At 38.9% G+C, this 23,432-nt stretch overlaps 1 protein-coding gene across 1 annotated transcript in view; it reads right to left on the bottom strand.

The window, feature by feature from the left end:
• Nucleotides 1-19,247, bottom strand: part of AVEN (apoptosis and caspase activation inhibitor) — an 87,974-nt gene extending 68,727 nt beyond the window's left edge. Inside the window, exon 1 of the mRNA XM_023927932.2 lies at nucleotides 18,969-19,247. Coding sequence (XP_023783700.2) covers nucleotides 18,969-19,211 — 243 coding nt within the window. The 5' untranslated portion in view covers nucleotides 19,212-19,247. The remainder of the gene's footprint in view (nucleotides 1-18,968) is intronic.
• Nucleotides 19,248-23,432: the final 4,185 nt, after the last annotated feature.

The raw sequence follows: 23,432 nt of genomic DNA, 5'->3' as shown, positions 1-23,432 counted from the left end.
AACAATGTTTGTAAAGTGGAATAGAAGATACATTCTGCAGAAAAACATTTTGAAAATGGTGATTTATATAAGACTTTCCATTATAACCAACAATTGTCTTAAATCAAGTGACATAGAATAATTAATCAAATTTATTTTCCTTCATGAAAGCCATTTTATGGAAGCAGGCATGAAAAAATTAAATACACTGCTAGCAGTCAATCTACTAATCTTAACGTCGTAAAAAGTCCTACAGTCAAAAGCAGAATTCATTGCAGAATCAACTTAAGATACCAGCAAAATAGGCATTTGCTACAAGTACTCAACAGCTGTGGAAAACTCTCCCCTGTTTTGAATTCTCTACATATGCAGCTCTCCCAGAGCTTGGGGTTTAGTTGAAATGACTGCTGCTTCACAAAAAGAGAGATTTGCTTCCTGGAGGGAGGAGCACTCAACAGGCAAGCGATTAAATCTGTCACAATTACACAAACACACTCCCAGGTGTCAAACAGATGACAAAAAGGAAAATATTCTGTGCATTCTCACTGGTTCTGTGCAATTTTTAGGTAAATTCTCTTTTCTTTGTATTCATCAGATAAATACACTAAAACGGTTGTTGTAGGTAAACAGTTGGTTATGTGAGCAAGTAGATGAAGTGACAACTGCATTACTGGAAACTGAGGCAGAGCTGTAATTTCCACACAACAAAGGCCAAATCCACTTACATCAAAACAAAAATCAAGTTACTTCTTCTCTATTCTTCTCCTATGAAATAAGTGATTTGCTATAATCCAGAAAATCTACTGTAATTCAGTGCCCAAAATAACTTGGAGTTGATACGATTCACTAGTCAAAGCAAGAACAGTGCTACAGATAAAGATCAGTTTTGTACTTTGTTTTTAAGAAAAGATCAGAGTCATCTTAAGCAACTATGACACTATAGATGATTCCTTATTATAGAGCTGTTTGAAGAATTCACTCCTTTCAGCTGTAAACATAAAAAACCCAGGAGTATCACTTCCACAGTTCAACAAGCTTCCAGTAAATTAGTATGGATACAAATGTTTTCTCTCAAACCAGACTAAATTATTTTTTACATTCTGTTATTAGCTATGCTATATTGTGCACCTCAAGGAAATTTCACTTCTTAGAAATAGTTAACTTCAGGAAGTAAACCACAAATTCTCAGGAGCCTTAACAGCACCTTTGCAACCTGATTCCCCAAGTACTATTCTGAGTCTTACTGTTAAAATAAGTAAACTTCAAATTAAAACCTGCTTCTGTTTCCAATAAATATTTAATAGAAAATCTTACATGATGCACCACCAAGCTACAAAACAAAACCACAAATAATCACAATTGAATAGGCAACTTTTAATCAATTTAAAGATGTGTTAAAATTTTCAAATACATAAAAAACTTATCAGTGAAACTTCAGAAAAGAGTTTGTCCATCTCACATGAGACAGCTACCAAGTAACAACCAGAGAAACTCAGAAACATACACCTTAATCACCTTTCTCTTAGCTGCCTATTCAGCTACACCATATGCTACTAACATTGTCACCCCACCTTACTGAAAATGTCCTAATCAGTACAGGGCAAACATCTGTCCTATGTCTAATGAAATAACTACCCTCTTGCCACATAATCAAATAAAAAAAGATGCAAGCTGAAACAAATTCTAGAAGCCAACTCAGACATAACCTTTAAAAAATTATTACTCACATTAGGAGAAAAACTTGGGCCTTTAAATAGTATTAAACTATCTCCATGTTATTGCTCAGTGTTCTAACACATCATGATACCAGAGGAAGTATAGCATCTATCTGCTGTGCCTCAGTTCCAGATAGTAATGCAACACCATTTGCACATTTCATTGAAATTTTCAAAGTGGGGAAAGTATGCAAAAACCCCACCAAACACAATCAGGAAACCTTCACACTATTTTGCATATCAGAAGAACAAAAGAAACATGTGCAACATTCTGTCTAAACACTAAAGCACTCAAACAACAGTGAAAGGGCCAAGCTCCTCTGCAAAGGAACTTGCACAATTTGTGGTCTTCTGCCAAGCGATGCGTTTTTATTCTTTATGAGAGCCTGTGACTGCACTTTTCTTCTAAAGGAAAGCAAAGTGCATAGCACAAATGACCACAATCTGCAGTCTAACAGAGCAAAAAAATACATTAGTACACTAATTTTACATACAGGGTTAGGGACAGTATGGTATAGAGAAAATACAGGAAAGTGGGCTTTTTGTTCAACTTTTCTTACAGATGAGAACACATTGATGCACGTGGCTCAGGAATGAAGGTGTTTAAATGAAGTAAAGATTGTTCTGAGCAAGTAATTCCCCCTGGGGTCATCCTTCTGCATTTCCCTGGAACCCAGAGTGGTTTGGGTCAAACCCAGGCTGAAGAACACAATGGAAAAAGTGCAACAGTGACCTCTTCTATCCCACTTCAATTACTCAACCACTCTTCACTGTAAGTGCAATCAGTCCTACCATGTTAAGCACACATGTCCAAGCACTCAACAGAATTGTTGAGCTTACAGCCCTTTAACAAAACAAAACTCAAAGTGCATTAAAAGTCAGGGCTTCCATTAAGACTTTCTAACACTGTACTTATTACCCTTAAGAAACCACAGGAGCTAGAGCTTATAGCCTTCTTCCTGTTCAATTCTGGTAACACTGTAGGAAAAATTTAAAATTCTTCATCTTTGTCAGTACTTAGAATAGCCTACAGTAACAGAAACATCAGATGTTCAGCTTACCACTCTTTGGGCCAACTGCTGTTCCCTACCATGTAGGTATCATGTATATTAGATTTCCATTCTTATTTATTTTGTAGCATACTTCCCAATGCTCTACCCAATATGTCACTTTATAGTATGTAAACACAATTTGAGCTTTTTTGTTAATCTCTTAGAAAGAGCACAGCTGTTTGTCTTCTTCACTTCCTTCTCAAAATACCTTTAGAAACTCTTCAAAATTATGTTGATCAAGTGCTACTTTTCCCCTTTGTTACTGAATCTCTATATTACTGTTTTGACTATTACACCTACAACTTATTCACATTTCCTTAATCTTTTCCATTCTTTATTGGGGACACTCACCTACAATACACCAGACATCATATATATCGACTAAGAGTCACAATGAACAGTCACTCCCATATGGGGATACCTGCATGTCCGTGGACACTCATAACCACTGTCTACTCCCTACATTTGCTACTCTCACAACAAGTAACAGCACACACCAATTCCTTGAATAAACTTTTGTCTTGATACCTTCTTCCCTTCATGAAAATTGCTCTACAGCTGTGGTCAAGTGCAAGGAAATTCAAGCTTATCTAGATGTCTCAATCTCATTTTCTCTTCTCATTGGGGTAAAAGGCTAGCAAGAAAAATGAAAACATCCTCTGGGTTGAATCTGATCCAGACTATCAGCTGCATCATGAGTAAGCACATATCTTTTTTTCTCACTTATATTTAAAATACTAAGGTGCATGTGCAGAGATAATTTCTTTTGCTCCTTATCCTAACTTTGGCAGGATCTGTTAAGGCCAAATTTTCACAGAAGGAACTTCTAAGTCAAAGGGTCAAAAACCCCATATATAATTAAGCAACAAAGCCATTCACAATCTCTACACCTTAAACTGTTTCACAGAATAGAAGTCTGTATATGGAAGCTTATATGCATGTAAATTAGTAAGGCAGCTTGGCTGATACTGACTTCTTAGAGGTTCCTCTGGACAGACATAAGACTTAAGACCTATTTTCACATAAGTGGAGATGTTAAAGTCTGTTACTCTTTAATGTTAGAGACACTCTTCGATGACTTAAACTGCTCTTGGAAAGACATACTTGCTTTTAATTTCAAGTTATTGGCAGTGTAACCAAACAGGAGCAATGGGATTCCACCAGGAATAATCTTAGCACATTACAGATACAACACAATCTCAAAAAGATTTCCGTTTTTAGCAACAGTGCTCATTAAATACACTTTATTTACATTTAAATCCAAAAAGGTACAGGAGAATCCCCTGACAGCTTAATTTATGTATTACTATGATTGATAGACTAATACCTCGTGATAGTTATATATAGCGTAAAAATCATCAAAAGTTTTATTTTAAACATTTAATTAATTACAACACCTAAAAATATATGGTCCTCTTCTTGTAAGTAATTACTTGACAAAGGAATGCATCATCTGGGGTCTTTTTGGTGGAAATTTAATGGACTCTCTAAACAATAAACTGTATGGTATATTAAAAAAAAACAGACTATATTCAGAACTATAGCAAATGGAAGCAGAACTTGCTGTTAAACTGGATCAAGCCCCACCTCCTAAAATATTCTCTGCAGTCTTTAAAGTTTTAACATGATCAAGCATCAGAACTACAATGTGTACTCCACCTTCCTCACAAATCATTGTTAACATTTCCACAAGCTATAGCCACATTCTGTACAAATCTTATGCCTCACTGAATTGGAATGAGAACTTCTTTTAGGGGCTAAATCTCTTCCTTCGATTCACTGAGATAGGGAAAAAAAATAAAAGCCCCACAGGCAAACAGCTGATTTAAATGGCAGACCACCTTCTTTTTCCTAGAAAAGAATCTATAAATCTTGATGCTCTCTCAGAAATACCTCCGTGACCTGCTAGTACATCATTAGCTGCATGGTTCTTCAAATGAGAGCCATACAAGGGTAAAATGAACCAATCTAATACACACTGCTCAAGTTTTGCACTGCAGCTTTCAGAGTCCCAGTTTGAAAACTGTTGACTTGTAGATAAATTAAACTGAATAACCATGCACTGTCAGTTGGCAAGACTTTGTTCCTGGTAAAGCCTGCCAAGTAATTATTCATTTGAGAAAGTGCTTGTTTGAGGGTGCTGCTCATTAGATACAGGATTTTCCAAACTACAAAGCCACTAGCTAAAATTTCACTCTGCTGATTTAGATTAAAACTCCAAATTGAAAGATACTTGATGGGGTATGTTGTGAGAACAGTATTATTATAAATTCAGTGCTCATTCTGCACTAACTGGAAAATTTGGTAGAGTATCAACAAGTTGCATTAACTGCAGAAGCAGCCCTTTGCCTCTCTTCCCATGCTGTGAAAAGAGTCTTTAAGAAGTTTGTCCAGCTGCTGTCTATAGATAATGAGACTTTTGATTTTCTAAACTTGCCAAGCTAGTACATTTCCACCAACAGAAAATCAACCGTGTATTTTTTCTTTAATTCAATGGAAATGATTTTATGAAAGTTACTGGAAACTATATAAACTATATAAATATATAAACAAGCAATTTATATGAAATTGTCACATGGACTTGCACAAAACCTGGCAGGTCTTCTACCTTCAAATTGTCAGTAACTTCAAAAGCTGATTTTTTTTTGTCTTACAAACATCTGCCAAAAATATGAGTGCAAACATAAAATAGGACCCTCTGTCTTGACAGAAATAACAGGTTTCAAGAAAACCTTACAAAGTAAGTATATTGCCACAAAGGTTACAACATTTTCAGTAAGATTACTGATTGTTCCTATGTATAGGCTGTACTTGGCAAAACCCAGACGGTTTATATATTGCATACATATGGATCCACATATGTGAAGCTTGCATGTCTTATGCCAAAACCAAGTTGCACTTAGTATTCTGGATCGGTTAAGGAAATCTTCTGCAGAAAAATAATTGTTTTTATCAAGTCTGCTGTTCCTAAAAAGAAGTTTCCTAAACTGCATTAGAGACTGACAATATCCTGAAACTGTTTCAATTCTTATGTGTTAATGTCACAGTATTATAGTGTAATCCAAACTGAAAGGTATTGAAAGAGGTCATCTTGTCCAACTGCCTACTCAAAAGAAGGTCAAAACTGAAATCAGACCATGTAGGTTGGGGCTTTATCTACTCATAGCTTGAAAACCTCCAACAGTCTACTTAATCCTTAGTATTTAATTTTGCTATTTTATTCCAGCACTTCTAAAATTGCAAAAGCAGTTTTATTAACAGCTTTAACAATAACTTGTAAAGAAGACACATAAGGAGTTCTGTAACATCAAGAAAGCAAAATCTATTAGGGGAAATATTCACCTTAACAATTAAATATGAGATGTTTTAAAGGATATTGCTATTTTATTAGTATTCATAAGTCAATGGGTAAGACAGCCTCTCTCATAAACGTATCTGTTATAAACTTCTACATATTGAAAAGCTTTGTACTTCTGCAACTGTATCAGTGATGAAGTAAAAGCACAACAAATTATGTCAAAAAGCTCAGTCAAAGCATCCATCTGCAGAACAGAGAAAAATTTGATTCTAATTCACAGAGTTTATTTTATAAACTTGGAACGAAGTCTGCTCAAAAGAGCAAGGTTTAGAGAAGACCTCAGTTATATTGACAAGTCTAATGTTTATTTAACAAGCCCTACATGCACACAGCTTTAGAACAAAGCCAAGAGAAATCCAGCAACTGTACCAAGATAAAAAATAACCAGAAGAAGCTTCAGGGTTTTCTCACACAAGAAGTACGCAACACAGTTTCTCAAGAGATCTATTTTTTGCCACAATGAAAATTGGAAAAAAATAAACAACCACCCCATAAAACCTCTCAAAAGATTTCTGCTCTGCTATATTACACATGAAAGGAAACCTCCAAAGTTTGCATTTTAATACCAACAAAACTATCACCTACCTTTAAATTCAAAAATATTTGATAAGAAATAGTAACAAGTTACATATTTAGGGCTTTTTAAAATGTATCTGTTTTGTAAGAAAGAAAGTATATAGAAGTAAGACATTCTTTTTCTATGTATTTCAAAACATGGAAATAGCTTAGTGATATTCACCCACAATGTTCTATTTTCAATTGTCACAGCATTAAAGAAGAAAAAATTTTGAAAGACACCATATAGTACAGGATTGTTTGAAATGGTATCCTTAAGCTGATGGAAACTTCATCAATAGTTTTCTTTTCTCTTCTACTTTTAATCTTCTGCCAGCTTCAGTTCCTTTGTCAGTTCACAGCAGAATCAGACAAGCACAAATAATAATGGTTAGATAGGCTGGAAGCATGCCATGAAATATGGGAACTGAGAAGCAGGTCCTTCCTTCCTATCTGGCAGCAGTTATCTGCTAGATTGGCTAAGTGTACTCATAAGCCAAATCCTTGGTTTTAATTTCCTGCAATGTTAAACTCCTTTTTCTAAAGTAAATTTTGTTTTCTCTTTCCATTAAAGACTTACAGATTCTCCACTACTAGTCCTTCTCACATAATACATGTGCACACAGAGGTATCCTTTGTAAAAGTCATATAGTTTTTTAAAAAATCCTTTGCTACAAATATTTATGTTGATTAATAAAATTTTTAACATAAACTTCAGGACATTTTCCATTAGTGACTGCTGTTAGACCCTTTTTCAGTTAAGGTTTTAAAGTAGTCATTAAGATGTGTAAGGCATTGTTTTAGAGGTTCTATATACAAGTATTGGTGTTTGATTCACAGTAAGAAATTCTCTCCTGATTTTAAACTAGAACCACCACCATCTAACCATCAGAACCGTCTCTTTTTCAGATCAACCATCACACAATAATAGCATATTCCAAACACATATTCACGTAATGAAAATTAAAGCTGCAGAAGGAGACACTCTGCCAACTTGAAACCATATAAAGGTCCTGAATAAGAAATTCCAGATGATAGCATTTTGTTTTCCTCACCCCTTTCATTCTACCTGCAACGTTGTCAGTAGCATAGCAGCTACATTTTTCATCTTTCATTCCTAATGCATTGCCATTTCATAAATATAATTTCATATGCTACCAAAAAACCTCACATCTCTATTACCTCTCTATGAACAAACTAGCAGACCCAGCCATTATGCATTTTGTAAATGGAATTGCATTATTACATTTATGGCACGGTATGTTGAAGCACTAAAACTTGAGTTACAAATAGCCTGAATTGACAATATTTCCAGAAAGGGGAGTAAAAAAGGGATACTTTTTAGGACCAACAGAGTCACATAGTAAAATCAATGAACAGTAAGTTATTAATGATAGGTTAGCTGATCCATTTTCTTAGGTATCTGCAAACCAGCCAACTCAGTGATACAAGGAAAGGAGAAATGAGTGAAATAGTAATTCATCAAGGATATGAATTTAAGAGATTGCAATTCCTGTCAAGCAGGATCAAGTCAAGGCAGGATCTCCCTGACAGAATACTCAAGTGGTAAAAAGAGAGAAGCTACTTACACCCTCCATTATCAACTTTTCTCATACAAGCCAGTAGCACCTTTCCTAGAACAAACTCAGCTGAAAAAGAACATCATCTGGAGTTCACTCAGGCACTGTGCAAGGTGTTGTCCCATAATGCAGCAAATTATGGCCAAATGTCTGATTTGTGGTGGGTTTGTCTTTGAAAGTGATAGACTTGTGTTGAATCCACATGCCATGTAATTTAAAAAACAGCTGTATGATGCACAATGCATCTCTATGGTGGGGAAGGCAACCACACACTCCATTTTCAAGCTCTTTCAGTAGGACAGCTCAAAGACGGTAAAGGCATAGTATGCCAGAGCATGTTCTCCAACTCCTATACTACAGTCTGAAAATTAATGAGTGTGTTTAGGGACTCTGCCTATACATCACAATGATAAAAGGTGTAGAGACATCACACTGTCTTGACTCAGGTAAGTCAGAAGCAGAGTTATTTATCATCAATGTATGACATGCATTTGGCCTCAAGGCAGTGCATTTTGGACAGAAACAACATTTTCTCCAGCAAAAATAGTTCTGCTTGTCCTGCAATGAACAGAGAATAGATGGGGACTGTGGTAAAAGAGAGGGGAGTGCCAAAACAAAACACCTCAGAGAGATGTGTAAATAAATACAATCCATGTTTCTTCAGCTATTGCACAACAGCATTTTATCCAGAAAGTGGAAATAAATTCAACTGCCTTTTTTGCACAAATGCATTCCAAGTTGCATCTCCCACTTCCCATGAGAATACAGTGTCTTTACACACTCTGGAGTGGGAGACCTAGCCTTTTTTTCTCAGCCAGATCTACTCTACTTTGTACAGCACCTGGCCACTCCCAGTATGAGAACTCGAGAAGCTGCTGGGCTATGTGTCCTGCAGGTGCACAATCACCACACACACACACACACACACACAAAAAGAATGTAACACTGTAAGTCAGTCTTTCATTCCTACTCTCTTAATGACAATATCATGTTTGTACAAAAAGTACAAAGGGACAAAAAAAAGGAATTGAGGGAAATTCAGATAAAAAATTATTTCAAGTTCATTGGCAGGTCACTTATCTAAGAAGTAAAAAAAATCTTCACTGCACTTTGTATTTGAAACTGGGAAGAAAACAGATCACAGCTTGAACTTTTTCCACATCCTCAAATCCTTCGCTTCAGTAGTTATTGCAGACTGAAACTTTTTCATTGTGTACTCTATGTATCCAACACAGGCTCTGTATCCCCTGCCTGCCTTTTTACCACAGAGCATCAGTGATAATGGCTCTGTAACATTACCCACAAGCTGTTTCTAATGTAAACTGGCACACACGATGACTTTGCTACGTATTTTTAGAGAGTTGAAAATAATGCATTACCTTATTAAGAGAGGGTTTTTTTTCTGCATCATAACCAGTATTTTTTGGGGCTAACGAAGAATACAATAAGGCAAGAAAATAAACAAACACTGATAAGGTCATCAGTCTGTTTTCCTGTCTCACTGAATATAATTAAACCACATTTCATTATACTTCCTCCTTCAGGGTTTCATATAATTTAAATAAGATTTTTTCTCCTTTCAATTATTAAACAGAAAACAATCATTTGTAACAGTCATTTAATTGCAATTCTTGGCAGCCAGCTTAAACAAGTCAGTATAGATATTCGCAAAACCTTTTCCTTTTTTATGCCCTATGTTTTCCAGACTACACCTGATGAAATGCAAAGACAAAACAAAAATCTTGATATTGAATATTTTATAGTATAGTATATATATATATATGTATTGCACTTTCTGATTTGCCAATGGTATTAATAAGATTAAATCGTATTATTAAACATTCAATCTATTCCATCATTACAGTGACACACACCAGAGTAAGCTAAAAATTATTTCTACAAAAGTATTAATGGTTATGAGGTGACACATATGTTTGTCATACAAAATGTCTTGATGTTTGTCAAGACGTTCACAGTCTTTTCCTATTGACATAGTGACCTATTGATGAATTTGTAATGAGCCTTCAGCAATTTTTCAGTGTTGCCTCTCAGAAACAATTTACTTTCTTACTGTTCACCTGGGTATCAGAGATCTTCCAGTACAGATAAGTTTCTACTATAAACATTCTTTTTAACTTGAGGGAAAAAGCTAAAGCTTTTTTATATTTTTTTTCTCCCTTTAGACTAAGGAAGGAAGAGCCTTGACTCAAAGGTTCTTTCATGAAAAGAAAAAAAATATCTCTACAAAGAGTAATCCTCTTCACTAGTTTGCTCTATTAGTGACCTTTAGAGAGATCTACCAAAGCTGAAGAGAAGCTTAATTAGCAGAAAGGGCAGCTGAGAGAACAGGTAGCATGAAGAAAAAGGCTTCTAGTCTTTATTGTACGGGATGAGAATTTTTGAAAGAGGAATGAAATACTAAGACAGGTTCATAAATGTTGGATACTGGAACTCAGCACTCTGAGTTAGCTAAAGAGAGAATTAGCTAAGAGAGATGTCCTATTCTGAAACCAATGTTTCACCTAACAGGAATGATGCTCCAGTTAAAGGCCAAAACATCAAGTACTCAAGAAAGAGACTTGTTCTTGAAGATTCTACATAAAACTTTCACTGCTTCAACAGTCACAAAGTATGGTTCTAGAAACTGTCTTAATAACTTCAATAGCAAAAAATTGTCTGTCTCCTTGATTTTTAAAATCTGTTATGGTAATTCAAACAGATTAGTCATTTGACTGTGACCTGGTATGAACTATCACTCTCTACCGTATGTAACTTGTAGATAAAGAGTATAAACAAAGGTTCCTTTCTGAAAAGCATCACTTAAGTTGCAGAATATCAATATGAAATACCAGAAGAAAAAAAGTCTAGATCCTGAAAACCTCTTATGTTCAAACCTATTTACAGCTGAAGAAAAAAGCATGACTCATCTAGATATAACATCAGTAAAAAGCCTAACATTAAACAAGGCTCAAACAATTGTACACAAACAGAACAAAATCAAGTGTTCATGGAAAACTCCACTTTTGTGTATTGCATCTCCATGTTTATTCTGTCACTAGCAGCCTCTTGAGATGCTCAGTGTTGCAATGTTGTTTCATATTTGAACCATCATTATGAAACTGTTTCATAACTATACCAGAGTGGGATAATACCATGGATGTTTTCAAATATCTGTGTCTGCTTTCACTCAAAAAAACACTCTTTATTATTTTTATATCAAACTTGAATGCAACTTACTGCAGACATTTTAGAAACCACCACTCAAACCTCTGACATCCCCTCCTCATACACCTCCAACCTTTTTTGGAAGAGGGTGGAAGGAGAAATCCTGTGAAAGATATTTTTCTAAATAGCCTTAAAGAATAAATCCACATGCAGCTTGAGATAAAGTAGTGAAGAATCATCATCCAAGGTCCTCAATGCCACAACACCACATTTAAAACCCCAAGATGTTAAAATCTAATTCTATTTTGTCACTGGTCTAGAGTATAATTCTGAAAAATGAGAGTTACCACATAATGATGCTCCTAGACCCTGAAGTTAACACTGTTGTGAAGAAGCTTTAAAAGTCATTTAGAACTTTCTGGGAGTGCAAACATATTCAGATTACCAATAAGGACTGGGATGCACTACAATCCCATGATTTTATCCCATCATATCCTTACATGCTATAATTTGCACTGATGAGCCAACTTAGGTACACAGAGAGCAGTAACTACAGAAGAGCTTTGCATCCAGTTTGCAGTGGTGAGATACAGATCATGGTCAGCTCTCTGGACAACTGGTGGACAGCTTCAACTGTGACTCCTTCAGGAGTGAAATCACATTGAGTTCACTAATATTACACCCAAGTATAACCCACAAAGCAAATATGCATCACAACCCTGCCAATGACAGCAATTCAAACTAAGAGCTACACCAAAAACACTGAAGGAACTACTTTTTCTGATTAGCACACTTCTTAAATTTTGTCTCTACAAAAACATTTAATCTGAGACAATAATCCTTCAATATTCTTGCTAACAATTTGGTAGAAGTGGAAAAAAAATAAGTGCTGAGGATGGGATCATTTGCACTTCTGTTGCTTCCATGGGCATGTCACCTTTGGTTACAAATTAACAGGAACATAATACACCAATGAAGTCAGAAAAGTAGTATAATGTGAATAATGCAGTCTGGAACAGGATGCTGAAGGAAAAAAAAGAAAAGTCAAGATAAAAAAAAAGAAAAACAAACCAACAACCAAAGCAAATCCAAAAAAAACAACCAAGCCAGCAAAAACCCCTAGTTTGTCAGGCAATCACAAAAAAACTCAAGGCCTCACAATATGTCAGTGAAAGAGCCCAGGAAGAACTGTAGCCCAGCATCACCACTCTGTTCCTACAAGACAAAGACCTTGGCTACTTCAGGGTTAAGGAGAGAGACTGTACAGTCTCTAAAGTAGAATTATCCTCTGGGAAAAGAGAAACAGGAATAGTAACAGAACCTTAAGGCTAGGTTCTTACACACTCCAGCAGATTTATGGTTTTACAGCAGTGTATTATGGTGTCTACCTGTAGAAAAGTTAAAGTCTTATTTTCAAAAATAAAACAAACAGAAAACACAACACTCCCCCCAGCCCCCTACATACACATAATACAGAGGAATTGCATATATGAAAGAGAACAGTGGGAAATAAATGGACCCCTCTCTATGCCTAACCATAGAACACTGAATCACACAGGCTTGAAATCCTGTGATTTTGAAAACCTGTGAGACTTTAAGTCTCTAAATCACCACTGAATCAATTATCTGCATTTGTTTGATTTTTTTTTTTTTAATACATTGAAATTTTCTGACTGCTACAAAAGACTATGCAGCACTATTAGACTGGCTGGAAACTCAAAACAGGGTTCCTGAAACTACCCAGTTACTTTTGTATGGAAAAACAGCAGCAGCACTGCATGGCATAATTTTTTAAACAAATTCATTACTTCTACAAATTTATTGATATTTCAGCAGAAATACTTACTGTCTCTCACTTGATGTACCCAAACAAACTCCTGTATTGTGTTGTGGGACCAAACATCCCAGTAGCACAAGATTTTTAGCTCAGAACTACAAAGTGTACCCTTCCTACAAATAACTTTACTTCACAGCTGTGTTTCGAAGACCCAGGGGCAAGTCCTAATCACTCACGTACATGTGACTTTCACACGTTGTGCTGTACCTTCAGAAAACAGCACCCTGAGATGAGAAGAACATTCCAACCCCATGATGTTCACACATCCTGACTCCGAAGCACGTTAATTCCTCCCAGCAAGGGAGCCGCCAGCGCCAAGGGCCGGGCTGCCTGCACCACCTACCGGTACCTTAGAGCACTGGATCATCGGCCGGACGGATGCATGCATGGATGCACGCATTCCTAACCTGCCAAGGTTTCTGCCCGAAATTCTAAAGTCTTCCCTTAAATATGACGGGAAATTCTTCTCCAGTATTCAAATGATTACCATTTTATACTTCCTCTGAATAAAATCCACACCACTTTACTCGATAATTAAATCTAAGTAAGATTGTGATTGAAAGCTGTGTTTCACACAATTAACCAAATATGCAGCCAGGAAAGTAATTTCTTTAAGCCAGAAAATATTTGGGACCTGTTACCAAAAAGCTACCAAATTACTACCCCAGAAACTCGAGAGTAAAAAAGAGGAACAAAAGCGTTTAAGTAGGTGAGGACAGAAATGCAGAAGCCCTCAAGCTCTTTCCAAGGAAGTTATAAGAAAAGAGTCAGACATAAAGTTGCTCTGCAGCAATGATATTCACCTCTGTAAGGGGATGCTTTCAATACAAATCTGTCAAGCTTATCAGCCAGAAAAAATGGTAAAACATGCTGAATTAATAAAAACAAGTATCACAAAACCATTCCACACTAAACAATTAGGGACTATTACGAAACTCTGAAGTCCCCAGCACTGTAAAAATACCGGTTCCTCTATTGTCTAAAAACAAAAAATAATAAATTAACTTTGGATGTATAAAAACCATTTTTGTTTTTCCATTGCACAGACAGCCTTGAAAAAATAAGAGAAAAATAAGTCAGGCTGTGACAAGTAGTTACACAGCAGGTCTATTGAGTAGGCTCAGTAACCTTCACCATACGTATTTTTTTGTCCTGATTCCCATGTACTTCCTACACAAAGTATCTAATGTTTCTGTCACAAATGTTATTCTCAAAGCCCCAATTAAACCTCTTCCTTCTTAATAATATTTTTCTTCTTGTCCTGTCTAAAATGGATCTCTTTGCAGCAACCTGTCTAATTTATGGAACATTGCTAACCAGGCCTGTCCAAAGCATCCTCTTTGTCAGACTGAAAAAAAAATAAATAAAAATTGAAATAAATACATAAATAAACTAAAAAGAGAAAGAACCAGAAAATTCAGAAAGAACAGAAAATTTCAATGTTCTTCAGCCTCTCATCCTCGGTCATATCCTCTTTGTATCTTTCTTCATTCCTTCCCTCTGAACTTTCCCTAGATAGTCCCAATCTTGCAAAAATAGAACTAGTTCAACGTAATGGCATCACTAATTGATACCTTCTCATCCATTAAGCAGACAGTCCTCTTCTAAAATTGCACCTTAATCAGTCACACACTCTACAGATTTTTCCTATGTAGATGTGCCTGTATTATATATTATCTTGAATCACACCAAATGCAGTCTGTTTCTTCCATTTGTTGAGACTCTGTTCTATGCTCCACCCTCATGCCGGTTTAGCACTGTCTGCAAAGTTTAACACTCTATATTTTAATCCTTCCCTGGAATTATTAACAGAAAACTGAACACGAGCAGATACAGAATGAAGCCTTGCAGAATCCCATTTAACTAACCCCAGTTTGACACTGAACCATCACAGTAGAGAAACTCCTGAGAAGCTCTTCACACCTCATTAGTAATTAAGTACAGCTTACAAACTCATGTACATTAATCTAAATAAGTTTTTTCTAGTTGCTTTTGAGAACACGAACACAAAATGTCAAAAGACTGTCCCCAAGATCCAGAAATCTTTTCTTCTATCTGCACAAGTTCTGTTATAGTGTTGTAAAGGAAATCAAATATATCTGTATTTGTTACTTTTGTTACTGTGCCTCTCAACTGCTTTTTGCAGTTGCTTAGATTGTAAAGGGTTAGCTCACACTAGTTAGGAAAATTTATCCGATGCTGACAGCATTAGATGCTCCCTTAGATCACTTATACATGTGCATGGACCACAAGAATGATATAATGTAGCTATAATAAATACTAAATAAATGTGATGCCATCTTAAAACTAAACAACACAAGAGAAAGACTGCACTGAAATTCATCTGTTAAACTCCTTTTTGTAACAATGAAATGTTTACTGCAACATGCCCAAAGACAGGAAAGGAACACTGAAACAGACATGCCAATTCCAACTGCACTGAAGTAGTAGCATGCATCACATGCATACTTGGTCTATCACTGAACAGAAAGCTAAAAGAATACTTTGTAAATTGCAAATATAATAAAGTTAAAGGACGAAAGAAAATCTCCTTAAACCACTCCCAACCCCCCAAAAAAATGTGGTCAAGGACCATCAAAATAACACCCAGCATCATGTCTACAATTTCAGAAAGCTGATTCTATTTTAATATGCCATATCTCTTAGAGAAATTTTAAAATTCTGATAGTACATAAAATATGGATTCTGAGTTAGACTAAAAGTGGGAGATAATATTGGACCAATGTCAATCGGACCTTTTACTTTAGCATTATAATGCCATATTTTACTAAAAATGAGTAATTTCAAAAGTGTTTTATTTATTTAATATAGCATATATGAGCTAAAGCAGACTGAAACAATGTAAAATTATTCAAGATGACAGATCTACAAAGAAATCTGCCATTTGGTAAACCAGCTGGTCTTAATTAGGAATTCATTTTTGAAGAGAGGACACAAAATCTTCAGTAATCAAGCCAGTTAAATCAACATGCACACTAGTTACAAAAAGACATAACAAGTGGAAGATCCTTTTCCTTCTTCACACGGACTAAGAACACTTTATCTCACAGTTTCTAAATCAATTTCATGTTTGAGAGAGGCAGCATCCTGTTTCAAAAGTGGAGCTGGGAATTTACTCAGAGAGACACCTTCTCACAAGCTGACAGAAATCACGAAGCTTTCTTCTCTAGGATTCTGAGCCACAACTGGATCTACCATGCAGAGCATGAATACAAACCTGATCTCTTTCTCCTTTAGCATGCTGCTGAAGAGGGGAGAACTGACATTTCTGGGTCTTCCCTGGCTTTGCAAATAACACAGCTGATCACCCATGACTAAAACAAAAGAATTACAGGACTGTAAGCAGCAGCATAAAGCACACAATGTCCAGTCTCCATGTGCCCCATTAAACTGCAAACTGAATGTACCACCACGACACTTTCTTCTTCCTCTTGTATGGCTCAGAAACAATATCCTCCTGCAGCTTCAAATGCAAGCTTAGGAACCATTAAATTAAAACACCTAAAATACAACATTTTAAGACAATGCTTTTACATGAATGCAATTGACTAAGAAATATTGCTGCCAAAACATTATGCAATTTAATGCCAATTTGTACTTCACTGGAAATAAAAAGAAAAAAAGTTATTTTTCTGAGAAGACTCCAGCATCTCAGCACACAGTAAGGAAAGGCAATGTGGTAAAACCATCACACTCCCTGCCTTATTACCTGACTTTCCAGGTTTGCAATTCACACATCACCACTTCAGATTATTTTACCCCTGTTGCTGAAAGACAGCGGGTTCTTGGCTCACACAAAATGTTTACTCTGGGCCAAGCATCCTACCACTGAGGTAGTACACTTGTATTAAAAGTCACTCTGCTGAACACAGAGAACACTAGGGAGCTGGGATTAAAAGGGGGCAACTCCCTGTCAGATGAGAATTTGCCACACTGACCGAGGAAGAGGCCGTCCCTACTCCAGAAGTGGTGAATTATGAGATTGGCTCAGAGGTAACACTAAAATTCAGCAGCTGCAGGCTGTCACAGCTGCTGATGCTGCAGCTGGACTGCTGGAAGCCAGTCCCATCCATGCTGCTAAACATCAAATTTGTGGCAGGTGTGCTATGAGATAGTACAGTGTTTAATGTCAAAACCCTCCAGTGCAGGAAGAGCATTACACTTGAACAATCTGTAGCAGAGTTCTCAGTAAATCTTAACTATTGATTCACTTTTAAAGTCCCAAATCATAATAGCCTTGGCCAAATATAAAGCCATTGTGCTAGGCTAAGAGGAAGAGCATATCCAAGTCAATAACAAAGTGATCAGTGGCAAAACATATTGTAATGTGTCTCAAAAGAAAAAAAAAATTAATTGCAGGGTTGAATGACTTGTGAAAAAAAAATCAGTCCAGGTTAGAAATTTCCCCAGCTAATACACAGAGGTGCTGAATTTCCCCTGCATGGCTCTGCCGCTTATGAGGGAACACTGTTGTTTCACATCCAGGATCCAAACCTGTCCACAAGCAATTTATATTGCTTACATATGAAAGCATTGACCAGCATTCTAAGTAACAGTACCAATCAAGCTGCAATTTTATCTCCCAAAACATGAGCACTATGTATCTAAATACAATAACAAAATTAATATTTTGTATTTTTTAAATCCACCAGCAGCCACTGGAGTTCTAATACAGATAAAACACTGTCTGGGTTCAATTGAAGCCATGGCTTCATAAAAGTCAAAGTGAATCTAATCAACATGATACTGGAATTGGGGTAGCGGCTGGTCCATCTACATTAGGACTCCCAGTGCCGCCAACACCAATCAGTATCAGGTCACCATTTCAATCTCTTTGCCAATCCAGGGACAGCCATGGTTTCTATGTTGCAATAATGCTAACAGAAGCAAAACAACATGAATGAAGTAGTCAAAGCATGTTTAACAGAAACTCTTTTTAAAGGCACGGTGTTGATCTCATACCATGGTGAGTTAGAGAATGCATTTTAATACCTCCAGAGGAAACTGCATACGTAGCTGCGGTACACAATGGTATGTCTATGATACTTTTAATCTGCTAAAACGTTTTATAATGGGTCAAAGCACAACTATCAACTTGTATTAATGACAAATTACACCCAGTGAATCACAGATATCCATTATGTACGGCATGAGCTGTTACCCTGACTTCACTGCGAGAACCACAGGCTTGACAAGACACATGCTCATTTCAACTTCTGATCACACAATCGTTAAGGCTGGAAAGGATCTCTCTAAGATCGTTCGAGTCCAACCATTAAAACAACTGTGCCAAAAATGCTCAACAATTCTTCATCTCTATTTGCAAACTGAGGATGCATTTTTTTTCAGATACACTTTTCAAACAAGACTTTTGTTTTTTCAGCGCAAAATTATATAAGTATTTCGGCTAGAAAAGCCCTGTGTATGCTACACCGAGTGTGCGGGCTGAGGTGTCCCAGAGCAGGCAGAGGGCACCGAGAGGCTGCAGCGGCCGAGCTGTCCCGGGCGGTACCGCCGGCACTCGCAGCCCACCCCACAGTCTGGGGCACAGCTGCCAGGCTGGCTCCACCTCGGGAAGGGGAGGAGCAGGATAGGGGAGAGGAGGAGCTGGGGAGGGGAGGGTCGTGGCCCCAGCCCAAAGGAGTCCTGAACGCTCAGCTCCGCCTCCCCCGGCTGCCTCGGGGGGCGGGCTCTCCTCCCGCTTACCCGCCGGTGCTGCTGGGCGCTGGGCGGCGGCGCTGCCCCGCGACCTCGAGGCTCTCGCCTGCCCCGTCCCCCGCCTCCTCGGTGCCCGTAAGCGCCGCCTCTTCCCCGGCCCCCGCCTCCTCCGCGCCCGTGGCCGTCCCCGCCGCCTCCTTCCGTCGCCGCGTCGGGTGCGCCGCCGGGCCGCCGCCGGCCGTGCCGGGCCCCCTCCCTGCGGGGCCGGCTGCAGCCCCGCTCCGCCTGCATGGCCGGGCTCGCCTGCCGCGGGCCGCCGGGGCCGCGCCCGTCCCGCCCACTGCCGGAAAGGGCCGCTCGCCGCGGCCCCGGGAAATGGCGGCGGCGCGGCCTCGGCAGCGCCCCCTGCGGGCGGCGGGCGCGAGCGGCGGGCCGGGCCCGGACCTCCTGCAGGTACCAGCGAGCAGGGAGGGCAAAACCGCGTCCGCGTGTATGAATAAAAACACAAACCCCAGCCATTTAGTGTTTACAAAATAGAGCTCTTCGCTAAAGCCAGATGAATTATGGAATTGTTTAGGTTGGAAAAGACCTTGGATATCACTCAGTCCAGTTGTTAACCCCCGCACTCCCACTTCCATCATTAAACCATGCTCATAAGCCCCACAGCTTTTAAATACTTCCAGGGAAGGTGATTCTATTGCTTCCCTGGACAGCCTGTTCCAATGCCTAACCACCCTTTTGGTGAAGAAATTTACCTAATACCCAATGTCAACTTCCTCTGCTGCAGCTTGAGGCTGTTTTGTCACCCGCTACCAGGGAGAAGAGAACAAACCTCACTACAGCTTCCTTGAGGCTGTTGCAGGGAGCGATAAGGTCTCCCCTGAGCCACCTTTTCTCCAGACTAACCAAATGTATGTCCCTCAGCTGCTTCTCACAGCACTTGTGCCCCAGAACCCTCCCCAGCCCTGCTGCCCTTCTCTGGACCCGCTCCAGCGCCTCGGTGTCCGTGTAGGGCAGGGCTGGACACGGGACTCAGGTGTGGTGTGGCCTCACCAGTGCTGGGTTCAGGGCAGGCAGTGATGACTGCCACACAGTTTCTGATACAGACCAGGATGCCATTGGCCTTCTTGGCCACCTGTGCACTCACTGGCTCATGTTCAGCTGCTGTCAGCCAGCACCTCCGCCCCTTTCCATTAGGCAGCTTTCCAGCCACTCTTGCCCCAGCCTGTAGAGCTGCATGGGATTGTTGTGACCCAAGTGCAGGAGCTTTGCTTTCTGTAGCAAATGAGGGAAAAAGCAACTGACACCAGGCTGACAAGGTGTTACACAGATGCCTGTGCTACATGAACCCCGTGAGTTGACTCTGCAGCCTCTTGAGAAGCATCCTCCTCTTAGGATACAGAGCAGAGACACAGGAGCAGCTTTGTGCCGTAGTGCTAGGCTGGCTTGTCCTGCTCTTCTTAAACTAAACAGCCACCCATGCTGTTCTTGGGAAAGTTCACCAGTTTCCTAACAACAGCTAGCCCGATCCCTCCTGAACACACAGGCTGTCATTTGACAACACATTAAAACATCAGTCTGGTTTTGAAGGGTTTTAAATTCAGGTGTCACTCCAGCAAAATGTAACCAAAACTCCCATTTTTTAAAATCATGGGCTGTACTGTAGCTGCACAACTACCTGTGTTGTGGGCTGCTGAGTTCTGGGGCATAGTGGGCAGCAAATCTGTACATTAGCTTAGCACACAAGCAAATAAATAAAGTAACAGAGAGCAGCATTGGCAAGCACATTGCAAAGACATCCAAACAATCAATACTCATGCAGCCATCACAGGTCTGACAGACCCAGAATGAAATAGAGCTAATAAAACCTGGTGAACCCAAGCTGTGCCTGCATCTGTGGTGCAATTAATCTGTGACATGAACAATCTGCCTGCAGATAAGTGTAAACTGAATTTAGGTACAAATTTAACAACTCACATTAATTAATTCTTACAGATAGATTGAAAAAATATCATTGCTTCCTGGCAGCACATAAGTACCATTACAACTCACAAGAGTGAACATCATGCAGTAATAATTATGAGACATAGCAAAGTCATGATACTGTACATGCATTTTGATTCTATAATTCAGTTTTGATCTCCCTATTATCATCTCTTATGATAGACAATTAACATAAATTATGTTACCATAGCATACAGAAGTCCCACTCACAGGCTTTAGAAACGTATTAAGAAATTATATAGTTTCCATAACATATTATCAGTATTCCTCCAACCCATGGCAGTTTAAACCAAGAACATCTGTGTCACAACAACAACAACAACAACGATTTCTGCTTCTCCTGTTGCTCTGAAGTCTGCAATCCACATGGTGTAGTTTGAGCAGTCTTTCTTCCTAATTGCTAATGTTAGGGAATCTAAGTGACCTGAGGGAGGGGACACTTGCTGTCTATGGCAAAGACAAAGCATTACAGGCCACACAGCATCTATGCAATTTCCAGCCTTCTCTCTTCTGAGGCAAGTGCCACCTTCTGGCAAAAAAAGGCAGAAAGTTGAAACAATCTGTAATTGTTCTACTTTTTAAAAAACCCTGAGTGAGAGGCTAATGTAGTTTGTAAAGGTTTATTCATGTGCCTGACATTCATAGCTGTGTCTTTTTAAGACCATCAGCCTTAGCTGATATCTTGCAAAAGCCTAAGGCCAGCTACTCTGCTGGTAAGGCCTGTTGAAGAAAGCTAAAAATGAGGGCCTCCCTCTCCTTTTCCTTGGGAACTGCATTTAGCTGAGGTTGTACCACTGGCCCTCACCTATTCTACATCACAGCCAGGCAGCTGCTATATCTACACCTGGCCTTCTATCTCCTCAATCCTGGCTCAGATTCTGACTCAGATCTGCTGCCTGGACTTCCTGGCTTGGTCTGAGACCTGCCTCATCACTACAGACCTGCTGTGCAAGCACTGGACTATCACTGTCTCTGGCCTTCACATGAACCAAACGTGCTTATCCACATGCTGCTACTTCTTGGTCAGGACTCAGCTCCCACCTGCCTTGGCATCCTTCCATCCCAGGGGTTCAATCCTCACCTTCCCTCGCAGAGCGAACAGCCCTCATTGTCCTGACATTGCCACACTAAATCCACTACCACACTGCATCCACTACCACACTGCCATGCTTGAAAATTTAGTCACACAGAGCTTTTAATGTGCAGAACAACATTGCTGACTGTCAACAGAAAAAGCAGCATAAACCATGTGAGGTAGCATAAACACAGATTCCTCTCACAGCTTAGTTACCTACCACAGTCATTCAGCTGGTCCACACACCTTTGTTTCACATGAAATGAATTCCTACCCTTCAAGTTTTTGTAAAGATTTGTAAAGCCAGTGCACCAGCCATCAAGACAGCACTGACTTCGGGGAAGGCTTTACCAGAATGCAGAACCAGGATGAAATGTCTTTCTTTGCATAGGACTAATTAGAACTGCTGTGACATTTCAGCTATTCTTGACTGCTAGACTGGCTCTGGAGGTTGGAAAGAGGGATTGTTGCTAGTCTGCAAGGTCTATACATGATCTAGAATCCTGTTGAATTAGGCTTGGTATTTGCTGTGTATAAGCAGAATACAGATGCACCAACATTTAAATATAAAATGGGAGATGACAGATGCACACAGATGGAGGAGAACCATTTTGAGAAGAATGATAGCCAGAAGTCTCAGTACATCAGGAAATTTACCGTTATCCAGTTTCATCGCAATAAGAGATCACCATTAAAGCAGGGTTTGACGCAGAAACATGAAACTTTTGTGGATACTTAGGAGACCTGGGGAAGAAAGTGAAGGAAACAGTAAAAGCAATGAGAGTTGTAGAATCATCAATGTTGGAAGAGACCTGTAAAATCAAGTCCAGAACCCAGAACTACCACTGTAACCCCCAAACCAATAAATCAGTTCCAAGTCCAGATACCTCTTAAAAACCTCCAAGGTTGGTGACCTCCCTGGACAAAGAGGACAATGAAAGAAAATTACATGATTTTCTGAAAGTTCAGCTAGGGGCTATAAAAAAAATCTATTCAGCTGGTGAGAGACAGGACACAACTACTTGGTACAAAAGACAGATGTGAGAAAGAGGCTGTAAAAGCTTGCAGTTAATAAAAGACACTTGCAAAGACCAAAGAAAACAGTGTTCTGAGAGTTAGGATGAAAGATGAACACACAGAGAAGTGATGTGGATGGATAGGGAGGACCATAGAATAGAAATCTGATGTAGAGAGAATCTTAAAGACTTGGAAATGGACTTTAATAGGTGATTCGTGATAATTTTAGCTGAACCTATGTCTGCTTTGAAAAAAGAGATCATACCTGTTTTACACTGGCTAAGAGCCCAGTAGAAATATCTGTTAATAATTTATCTTTCATTTCTGACTTTAAAAACTGAATACTACTGGACTATTTCAAAATTACACCGTTTAGTGAGACTAAGTGTTTAATAAGTAATTAGCATCATCTGATG

This window comes from Cyanistes caeruleus, chromosome 6, assembly GCF_971803275.1.
Source record: "Cyanistes caeruleus chromosome 6, bCyaCae1.hap1.1, whole genome shotgun sequence".
Taxonomy (NCBI): Eukaryota; Metazoa; Chordata; class Aves; order Passeriformes; family Paridae; genus Cyanistes; species Cyanistes caeruleus.
The sequence above is the reverse complement of the archived record's forward strand: the minus strand, read 5'-3'. Positions and strand labels throughout refer to the sequence as shown.